Source organism: Bradysia coprophila, unplaced genomic scaffold, assembly GCF_014529535.1.
Source record: "Bradysia coprophila strain Holo2 unplaced genomic scaffold, BU_Bcop_v1 contig_70, whole genome shotgun sequence".
NCBI lineage: Eukaryota > Metazoa > Arthropoda > Insecta > Diptera > Sciaridae > Bradysia > Bradysia coprophila.
In genome coordinates this window covers 5,049,240-5,059,200 of record NW_023503941.1, presented here as the reverse complement: position 1 = coordinate 5,059,200, position 9,961 = coordinate 5,049,240, and the positions used below count along the sequence as shown (strand labels likewise).

The following is a 9,961-nucleotide window of genomic DNA, read 5'->3' as shown; positions in this document are numbered from 1 at the left end:
TTCTCAATTCAAACGGTGAGAAATGGAGGAGCTGGGTGAAAGCATTCCATTAAGTGGTTTGAAAGATAACAAACACAAGTTTGAGGTAAGCCAAAATGTGTTTTCATGCTTCGGGGCCGAAAATGAGGGCAATTTTTCAAATTTTCTCGGGTTTTCTGCCCTGTGCATGAAAAGTCACATGTGGGACGGATGATTTAAGGCACTTTCGCTCAGTTCGTTTGGCCTGCAATCCGCGAAATTACCTAAAATCAATCGTCCAAAACAAATGACTATTTAGTTGTAAAATATTTAGTGAATAATGTTCGACAAAAACTCTTTCCTTGTCACACAGCAATTCAACGAAGCATTCAAATGGAATGACGTAGATAAATTTCGTCAAATCTTATCTGGCATTGGCGGGTCAGATCGTGTTAACTTTTTACAAACTGCCGATCCGTATACACACAAATCGATATTTGAATTGATCTGTGCAACACCTGACCGACATACATTTATTCTGGAATGCATTTCAGCCGGATGTGACACTAACAAAGTGAGTAAGACCAAGTTCCCTTCTCGAAACTATTAAGCAACTCCGCAATGTCTCTCTGTTGTCTCTGTTGCATGAATCTCGGTGAAAAGCCTTCGGCCTCGTGTCGTAATTGCACATCAAGAGTACAATAAAGTGCTTTGCACCCGATGTCATAAATATGCAACTCGGTGTAAGGTGCTTTACGCATCTAGTGCCTAATAGACCACCCTTTTTTCCGTTGTGTTGTCTGGAGCTGATCAATAACGCAAAGAAGTTGGTTTGTGTTTTCAATTTGTTTATTCCATTGGCATTCGGTCCTGGTCAGTGGGCATTCGCTAGGACACCTGATGGACCTACGAAACATCAAAAACAAACCGAGAAAACTGCACCTGATCATCACACGAACACAACAAAACATCAATTCCATTTCGAAAGCAAGAAAATCATAAAAAATGTCCGTTCCAAGGGAACACCGAAAATCTAAAAAGTAATCAAATCATTTTAAATAAACATCTAGCTGTGAATTTCCAATCACACTCAGAACATGTATCGCCGGAACTATTTAATCATTAATAATATCATCAAAAAGAGTTCGAAACCTCGTCGTATTTTCACTAGCAACAGCGATAGACATAGAGTGAACTTAGCCCAAATATTTAACGAAAACACCTGACTGACAGTTTAAGTTGACGAATCAAAATAAAGAGCACGTCCGCTTAAGTCACAGTCATCATATTGATCAGCTCCATGCAACACAGCGTAAACTTGGATCTTGAAATTTCCGCTGATCACCTAAACAAAATTGAAGGCTACCTTTATTACATTGATCGGTATATCATGCCCGCACGTTCCGTGACGCAAGTCCCCTGCTACAAAAATTTCAACAATGTTGGGAAAGTCAAAAAGTTACTACAAATAAAATGTCTTTAATAGAGGGCTTGCGTCACGTCCGCTTACTAATGTGCGGGCATGATTCCTCTTTTGTGTGTTCGAACTTGTGTATTGCTTTCAGCAAAACCAAAAATGCGGCAAGGGACCATTGGGTTTTGCGGTTGAAGCGATTTCTAGCAACAATTTGGAGGCATTGCTGAGTGACACGAGTGTGGGTGTGGATACCAAACATTCATTTCAATTCCCTTTTACATCAGTCAACTATTTCGTGGAGCTTATTTCCGATAAGAGTTTCAACGAGATTTATCCATGTATTGAGTTGTTGGTGAAGCATTGCGCTGATGTGAATCTACCGGCAGAGAATGGGAAGACTCCAATTGAAAATATTCTGGAAAATTCACGTCTACGAGTGGAAAAGAAGACGAGACTGATGCAGTGTTTTCTCAGCGAGGCCAAATACGTTGACATTACCCGAGTGTACACTAGACTGATCAAACTGTTGCCTGATGTAGAATTATCGCCAACCCACACTCAAATTGATCAAGTTTGGAATGCAGATCGCTTCGTTGAGTACTTGACCAAAGAAAATGAATTGAAAATCATTGCTACGGACAGTCCAACTCGACTAACTGAACTCTTCACGATCGTTCACAGTGACACAACCCTTTTGACATTAGCCATTGAAAATGCGTGGACATTCTCAGTCGAAAAAGTTATTCGACTGGGCGTCGATCTGAACATCAAAGCTGGACACTTCACTCCTATCGAGCATGCCATCAATGTCGGTCATTGGGAAATTTTGCAGCTCTTTCTGAGTTCATCGAAATTAGATTTGAATGGCGTGCAGACACTTCTCCCCATAGCCGCACAATACACTGAGCGACCAGCGAATAATCATAAAAATTACGTAAAATGTTTTGACTTACTGCTCAATCATTCGAAAATTGATGTGAACGCAGCCGATGCATTCGGTTGCACTGCACTTCATTATGCCATCCGAAACGATGATTCAAGGATCGTTGCCGATTTGCTGAAACGAGGAGCCTATATCGGAATCAAAGACTCGTCGAAAAAGCCGTTGATTTCGAAAATCGATCCACAATTACTCGAAAAGCATTTTAACAGCTGTATCACCACGACCAGCAAACATTTCGATCGAAACGATTACGAGCTGGTTTTTAATTTTGCAAACTTTATTCCATCTCAATCGAAGCGTCAAAAAGGTCGATACTGTGTCCGAAAACGTATCTACGAAACGAAAGTTTTGAGAAACATTTCTGAATGCGACGAAACGAAACATTTGGTTCGTCATCCATTAATCGAAGGCCTTCTGCACTGGAAACTCGATGGTTTCAATGTGATTTTATTCGCCAATTTGTTGTTTTTCGCACTTTTTGCGGTTAATACCGTTTGGACTATTTATTGGTTCAACAATGCCAATCAAAATGGCAAATTTAAGAAATGCGAAATGCCACGCAGAGACAAAGTACTCTTTGAAAATATATACTGGGTATGTTCCGAGGAGTCAGCTTATCACACTTATTACATGTCGTATTCCTTTCTCATGCTTTCGATTTTGTTCGCTCGCGAAGTGACCCAATTCATATTTTCTCCGTGGTCGTACTTGAAAAGTCTTGATAATTACTTGGAATTAGCCTTAATCTTCTGTTCTTTTGTAACTATCGGTATGCAGCATGCAATTATTGAATTCCATGACCGGGATGCGTTTGACGACGAGGGGAGAATGCTTGTAATGACAGTCTACAAAACTTTAGCAGTTGCTTCAATTTTTCTGATCACCTACGAAATGTTTTGCTTGCTTGGCACAGTTCCGTTTTGGTCATTCTCCACTCATTATGTCATGTTGAAAACGGTCGTCAAAAATTTCTTCAAATGCTTGTTGATGTATGCTATCATAATAGTGGCATTTGCCTTTACGTTTTACATTTTATTCAATGATCCAACAAATTCAACAAATCCTTCCACTATTGCAACCACTCCGAATTCCACGGAAGGGAAGCTTAACCATTTCAGCAGTGTTGGCATGTCCTTGTTCAAAGTTTCGACAATGGCGATTGGCGAAATAGATGCTGCTAGCATAGATTTTAAAGGCAATGCAACTAGTTATGTGGTTTTCGCTGGCTTCATTTTGTTGATTACAACTGTTCTCTCAAATTTATTGAATGGCTTAGCTGTGAGTGACACTACAGCAATCATGGCAGAAGCCAAGCAAACTGAACTTATTCAACGGTGCGCAGCTTTGTCTCGCTTTGAAGATGGATTGTTCAACATTGCAAATCGCATTGGGTGAGTAAGTTGTTTACACGAAAAACCATCGCAAGCGGTGGGCTTCAACGAATTTCAGCGGGCTCCCTTTTTTTTAATATTTAATACTTTTTGGGCGAATTTGTCAATGGTTGTCGCACCACTTATTAACGGAAATATCAGCCGAATACCAGTAATTACCAATTACAAGACGCACAAGACGCAAAGTTTACGTTTTCGTGTTAGTGGTGTGTGTGATTCGGTTGGAGGACCTTTTGAAAAGTGAAGAAATCTCTTTTCCTGAAGAGGTTTTTTCCCAAAATTCAGAGATATTAAGGAAGAAAGGCCAACTTCACAGGAAATTTCTCAGGTATATGTTGTACTATACAGCTTTGGTGGTGCAGAACTTCTGCTGCAGAAGCGATAGTTGAGCTCATCGGGTGCCACAAACTCACTAGAGGAAGTGAGTTCCTAGCTCATCATCCTGCGTAGCTACAATTGAGAATTGGGTTAGGAGTGACAAAACATGTTGGTGCTTCAGCGATTTCTGGAAAGAACTGCATTCTTGAGGTCAAATGAGGAAAAATGACTGACAATAGCGTTTTCCTCTCCCCCCCCGCTACCACTTGTAGATTTCTAAAATCTTCAGAGTTGAATGTTGAACTTTTCGGGTTTCCTTCTGCACTTTTGGGATTTTTCCAGTGCAATAGATTGATTCCTACAATCCCCATCACTTCAAGAGGTCGAAAATCCTCCCAGTTCTAGAACCTAAAGGTTTCGATCGATTTTTTTCGATTCTTAGGACTGCTAGTTGGTTGGTTCCTTTGTAGAATACAACTGCTGTGTTAAGGGCTTGTATTAATGTTGTTGTTGGCGCGGGGGATTTTGATGTTTGTTGGTCGATGTGTGGCAAGAAATAAATGTGTGAGCAATAAATACTATGTTGAAAATTGTTGTTTTGCTTGCTTTGACCAATTTAAAAAACAAGGCGCCTTGCGTGAACGTTATTTTTTTATTGATTGCCTTGCTAATTCGGATGCTATGAACATCCATCTTCAGGGCTAAAAATTACATTCACGATTAGAGCTACTTGCCTTAGAACTATATTTTCTTTTTATTTTATCTTTTACAATTTTCGAAAATTTTTCCGCTGACCAGCAACACAAGGAACAACAATAAATACTATCTGTCCAGCTTTATTCGTAAAACAGTTTTTCGGATAGCAGTCCTTACAGCTACAAATTTCTATCGAGTAAATTGTACACAAAGTTAGGTTATGTTTACCGCATCACTTAAAACTTACGACTTGTATCTTGCTACACTTGACAATGGTAAACGACTTTTAATCTTGCGGATTAACTTCACAATAAGCAGTACTAAATACATCTGCTCGTCCGGAAATCTCTATCGAAAAAGAAAGAATCATCCAGGTTGACGTTCGATTGCCATGAAGATCGTTGAGGTAGCGATTGTGTATATTTTAGCGCGATCTATTTGTCACTGCTGGCAGTAACAAATGTAATGAACTAATGAGTGATGATATTAACTTCATTAGTAATTTCTACGTTCTATACGGATGAAACAATTCTAAAATAGGATTACTACAACCTGAACTTTACCAAAAAGTGGGCTTTTTATGAATCAGTTTGGCACCCGAAGTTTGAGTAATCAGGACCTCGATCTTTACCGTTAAGAAAATCTCCACCCCCATGAACACATAATGTGTTCTGATGCGTCCGATCATAAAGTACATCATGATAAAATAGACGTTTTTCAAATCCTCGTCTCCTCCTGTCACACAAAATGTATATATCCGTTGATATAAGCGAAAGTCCGTAATTTTTAGCCCCGTACGAAGTACAAAGGGGCTTATAGGATTACGATGCCGTGTGTAATTGATGGAATTCGAAGCAGACGGTAAGGGCAAAGTGTTTGCCTATGTTCATAGATGACGAATCCGCAATAAAAATTTTGTCTGTCCGTCTGTCCGTCACGTCGATATCTTGAGTAAATCAAATCCGATTTCAAAAATTTTTTTTCCCTGAAAGATAGTCGAAATAGTGAGGCTAAGTTCGAAGATGGGCATATTCGAGTCGGTCTTTCGTGAGTTAGGGCCACCTAAGTGATTTAAGGTCTTTTGGTGATATTTATGGCAAAATAAACGATGGAAATGTAAGTGACACGGCAAAAGATAGGTATTGTCAATACCAATCCAGGAAAAAAACGTTTTTTAAAATCGGGTGAGTGGACCGTGAGTTAGGGCCTTAGAAGTGAAATGCTACTAGGGCCCTATGTGTATTTTACATAGAACTCGAGTAAATTTCATTCGTTTTTTGTAATTTTTGTTTCATTTGGAAGGTAATCAAAGGCCGAATAGAATGTTGTTGAAAAAAAAGTAAATTTGGGTGCTCGGACTAAGGCCGGTACTAGGGCCCTATGTGTATTTTACATACAACTCGAGTAAATTTCATCCGTTTTTCGTAATTTTTGTTTGATTTGGAAGGTAATCAAAGGCCGAATAGAATGTTGTTGAAAAAAAAAGTAAATTTGGATGCTCGGACTAAGGCCAGTACTAGGGCCCTATGTGTATTTTACATAGAACTCGAGTAAATTTCATTCGTTTTTTGTAATTTTTGTTTCATTTGGAAGGTAATCAAAGCCCGAATAGAATGTTGTTGAAAAAAATTAAATTTGGGTCCTTGGACTAAGGCCACTACTAGGGCCCTATGTGTATTTTACATAGAACTCGAGTAAATTTCATTCGTTTTTTGTAATTTTTGTTTGATTTGGAAGGTAATCAAAGGCCGAATAGAATGTTGTTGAAAAAAAAAGTAAATTTGGATGCTCGGACTAAGGCCAGTACTAGGGCCCTATGTGTATTTTACATAGAACTCGAGTAAATTTCATTCGTTTTTTGTAATTTTTGCTTCATTTGGAAGGTAATCAAAGGCCGAATAGAATGTTTTTGAAAAAAATTAAATTTGGGTCCTTGGACTAAGGCCACTACTAGGGCCCTATGTGTATTTTACATAGAACTCGAGTAAATTTCATTCGTTTTTTGTAATTTTTGTTTGATTTGGAAGGTAATCAAAGGCCGAATAGAATGTTGTTAAAAAAAAAATAAATTTGGGGCCTTGGACTAAGGCCACCACTAGCGCCCTATGTGTATTTTACATACAACTCGAGTAAATTTCATCCGTTTTTCGTAATTTTTGTTTGATTTGGAAGGTAATCAAAGGCCGAATAGAATGTTGTTAAAAAAAAAGTAAATTTGAATGCTCGGACTAAGGCCAGTACTAGGGCCCTATGTGTATTTTACATAGAACTCGAGTAAATTTCATTCGTTTTTGTAATTTTTGCTTCATTTGGAAGGTAATCAAAGGCCGAATAGAATGTTGTTGAAAAAAATTAAATTTGGGTCCTTGGACTAAGGCCACTACTAGGGCCCTATGTGTATTTTACATAGAACTCGAGTAAATTTCATTCGTTTTTTGTAATTTTTGTTTGATTTGGAAGGTAATCAAAGGCCGAATAGAATGTTGTTGAAAAAAAAAAATTTGGGGCCTTGGACTAAGGCCACCACTAGCGCCCTATGTGTATTTTACATAGAATTCGAGTAAATTTCATTCGTTTTTCGTAATTTTTGTTTCATTTGGAAGGTAATCGAAGGTCGAATAGAAAGTTGTTGAAAAAAAAATTGGGTCCTTGGACTAAGCCGCTACTAGGACCCTATGTGTATTTTACATATAACTCGAGCAAATTTCATCCGTTTTTCGTAATTTTGGTTTCATTTGGAAGGTAATCAAAGGCCGAATAGAATGTAGTTGAAAAAAATTTGGGTCCTCGGGCTGAGGCCGATACTAGGCCCTATGTGTATTTATACACAAAAAATTAAAATTTTAGGGCGATTTGAAATTTTCGTTTCACTTGAAAGGAACGTCGTACGGGGCTTCGTAATTGCGCTATGCGCAATTTTTAAGATGTACACATTTCATAAGAATTTTAGGTTAGTAGGTTTAGGGTAAGAGTAGGGCGACCGACGAACTAGGGTCGCGTACGCAATAGATGTACGGGTTCGTACGGGGCTCAGTCGCAGCGAACGCTCCGACTGTTTTGACGGCTCGTTTTTTTTGAAAATCGGCAGTTCTGTTTAACGTCATGTCCATGTTCAGATTTTATATCCCGGCCGAGAAAGAAAATCTGAAGAGAAACGGAATATTCAACGAGATGCCATTTAAATTCGTTTAAGCTCGCCCTGCTGTGCTGTTGTATAAAATCATTTATTTATAGAAATTATTTTACCTTTTGTCTTACAGTTTCACTAAACTCAAATCGAATGTCATTCGAGTGCGGCCAAATCAGAAAAACAGAATTGTTGGTGAGAATCAAAAGAAATGTTGTGGATCTGCTCGAATGAGTGAGAGTATTGTGAAAGAAGCATTTAAGGTGCTGAAACGGGCTGAACTGGAAGAGAAAGAAGAAATTGAAAAAGAACGAATTGAGAGACGATTTTCGAACATCGAAAAATCAATTAACTCAATAGAAAGTTTGGTTAAATCAAATGAAAAACTACTTGAAAAAGTGCTTCAACATAGATTAAACTAATACTAAAACCATCGATATAATATAGGGTAGATAAGTAATGTCAAAGCAACTTTATGCGGAAAGATATCATGAATGTATGTGTAACGTAACTTACGTTTTAAGAAAGCGAAATAATATCATACAAATATTTGAAAATAATTGAAACTTTGCATTTCTCAATTTCCTTTTTCTCTTCGTTTTGTGTTGTGATTCGTATTTTGTGCACATACAATGTGTGCTATGTTTCCGAAATTTCGTTCTTCGTGTCTCATTATCTACAGTATATTATATCGATGACTAAAACACATGTGGATCGGCCAATTAAGAGCCCTTGGTATTGTCTCTCTCACGCACAGAGTGATACTCGATTTTCTCTTTCAGTGCTCGTAATTGGGTTAGGGTTCGTAAATGGTCGATCTTCTTCTACATGTAAAATCCTAATGTAAATGCTCAGTTTCTGGCACTTTCAATGCATTTTGAATGGTTTCACTAACGGTGTACTAGCCTTCTAATATTAAAATCGAATAAATTGATAGCTAGGACACAGTGAAAATGTCAGAAAAATTTGACAGTGAGACAATTAGGAATGTCGAAAACACAAAAATTATGGATTTTTATGCATTTCTAACAATAAAAGCTAAAATAATGAGACCCGTGTTTCATATTTTGTCGTACAAAATGATAATTTTTTAGTATTTCTGGTTTACAAGTTCCGTTCCCGCCCAATAAAAATGTGGAATCCATAGAGTATTAAGTTTGCAACATAAATATCGGTTCACTACATTCATCCAAAGCACCTAGCAGGGTAATAGAGGTCTTTACACGTCAATTAGAGTAGTATTTTGATACCAATAATACCATTAGCAGCCTCAATGGTGATTTTGCAATGACATTTTGAAAAAAAGGTATGGAAATATTCGCATACTTCGTTTAAAGTAATTACTACTTTTTTTATTACCCTGCTAGATGCTTTGATTCATCCGATATTCACCAGTAATGAATTTAGGTTTTAGTTAATGTCAAAAAATGTCAGTAAATATTTTTCTTGAAAATATTCTCAGCAAAAAAGTTGTGCTATTTCCACTAATTTGATGTGATCTACTTCAAATCTTCGCCGTAAAAGAGCGTTGTAAGTGTTGTGATTGATGAAATTACCAAAAATTTCGAAAAATTCTCCTAAATATTGAATATTATTTGCCTCCAGAATAGTAATGAGAATGGTAATGTAAATTGAAGATTTTCGGCTGTGGTAGATCAAATAAAAGATTTTCGACTATCATTACGAAGGAACGCTGCAAGGAAGATTTTTTGATCAAATTGGCAGCTCTCTCTGAACAAAAAGAAATCGGTTACCCATCCAAAAACGGGCTCTAATGGGAAAAACAGTATAATTGAGGACAACATTGCGTTATACATTGCGTTTTGCTTGAAATGTTAGACTAATTCAACATCATTTCAGTTATTGCCACTTTACTGTGTCTGATGTTAATGACCGATAAACGCATTACACAAAAACACGTTCTGACAGGAACGTAACGCTAGTCTGATTTTTTTCAAAATTGCACATTATATCACTAGTGGCAAAAGTTTTGGATTTTGGTCCTGGGTGGCCAAGCGTTAGAGGCCGTAGCGCAGCGTAGGTCAAAATCGAAAACTTTTGTTCGTACCCTGAGCGAAATCTCTTACGTGCTATGCGTATATCATTCGTGC

The 9,961-nt window shown here is 37.7% G+C and overlaps 1 protein-coding gene across 1 annotated transcript; it reads left to right on the top strand.

Moving 5' to 3' along the window:
* On the top strand, window positions 1-8,311 carry LOC119083860 (transient receptor potential cation channel protein painless-like). The gene is made up of 4 exons (XM_037193659.1): window positions 1-85; window positions 332-532; window positions 1,524-3,709; window positions 7,984-8,311. The coding sequence occupies exons 1-4, from the start codon at window positions 23-25 to the stop codon at window positions 8,270-8,272; spliced, it is 2,739 nt and encodes a 912-aa protein (XP_037049554.1). The 5' UTR covers window positions 1-22; the 3' UTR covers window positions 8,273-8,311.
* The last annotated feature ends 1,650 nt before the right edge of the window (window positions 8,312-9,961 follow it).